The following is a 718-nucleotide window of genomic DNA, read 5'->3' on the forward strand; positions in this document are numbered from 1 at the left end:
CGCTGCGGTGGACCCTTTTTGCTTTGCGATCCCGTCGGGACGCGAGCCCTCGGCCCCCCGCTCCTGCCGACACCGGCGCAACGGGACGCCGCGCTGAGGCGCCCACCCATTAAGCCACGCAAAACGCGGGGAGGCAAAACCCGGGCGTCGCTTTCGGATCCTCCGAGACCGCTGAATCCCCCGCGGCCCGTCGGGGGCTGCTTCCCCGCAAGCACGTTCCTCCGACCCGGCGTCCAGGCAGGCCCCGAGCTCGGCGGGGTGCGCGGCTGGAGCGAAGCATCCCTTTCGCGGCGTCTTCAGTCGACGTCGTGGAGGACGGGGGTGGATTTTAAGGTCGCGAAGGACCACGTTGCCCTTCTGACCCCGCGAGCGGAGCGATCCCGGGGTTTTCTCGCGCCGGTAAAGGGGGTAACGCGATGTTGGGTAAGCGAGCCTCGAATTGGCATCGCTGCCGACCGCGGCGTGGCCTTAAAGCCGAAAGACTCTTTGCGGGGTCGAGGCTGGCGGAGGGGGGGGGAAAAGGCATCCCAGGCGTTCAGAGGAGGCTGAGAAACGCGATATCGCGCTGGAGAAAGCATCCGAGGCGCCCTGCATCCCTCGTGTCGGCAGCGTTTCTCATTCCAGGGCATACGGAAGCGGCGCAGCCCGTGCGACCTTTGCCTGTTTCCTTTCGAACTCACCCCGGTCGGCGCGGAGGAGGTTGTCGGAGGGGGCGCGG

General features: G+C 67.4%; 1 protein-coding gene across 1 annotated transcript in view; it reads left to right on the plus strand.

Annotated features, from left to right (window-relative positions):
- Nucleotides 1-250: 250 nt before the first annotated feature.
- The window catches only part of ATP13A2 (ATPase type 13A2), a gene marked incomplete at its 3' end in the record, with an annotated part of 15,021 nt that continues 14,553 nt past the window's right edge, over nucleotides 251-718 (plus strand). The window contains 1 exon segment of the mRNA XM_009329286.1: nucleotides 251-423. Within this exon segment, the coding sequence (XP_009327561.1) occupies nucleotides 417-423 (7 nt within the window).

The sequence above is a fragment of the Pygoscelis adeliae genome, unplaced genomic scaffold (assembly GCF_000699105.1).
Source record: "Pygoscelis adeliae isolate BGI_AS28 unplaced genomic scaffold, ASM69910v1 Scaffold707, whole genome shotgun sequence".
In the NCBI taxonomy this organism is placed as follows: Eukaryota; Metazoa; Chordata; class Aves; order Sphenisciformes; family Spheniscidae; genus Pygoscelis; species Pygoscelis adeliae.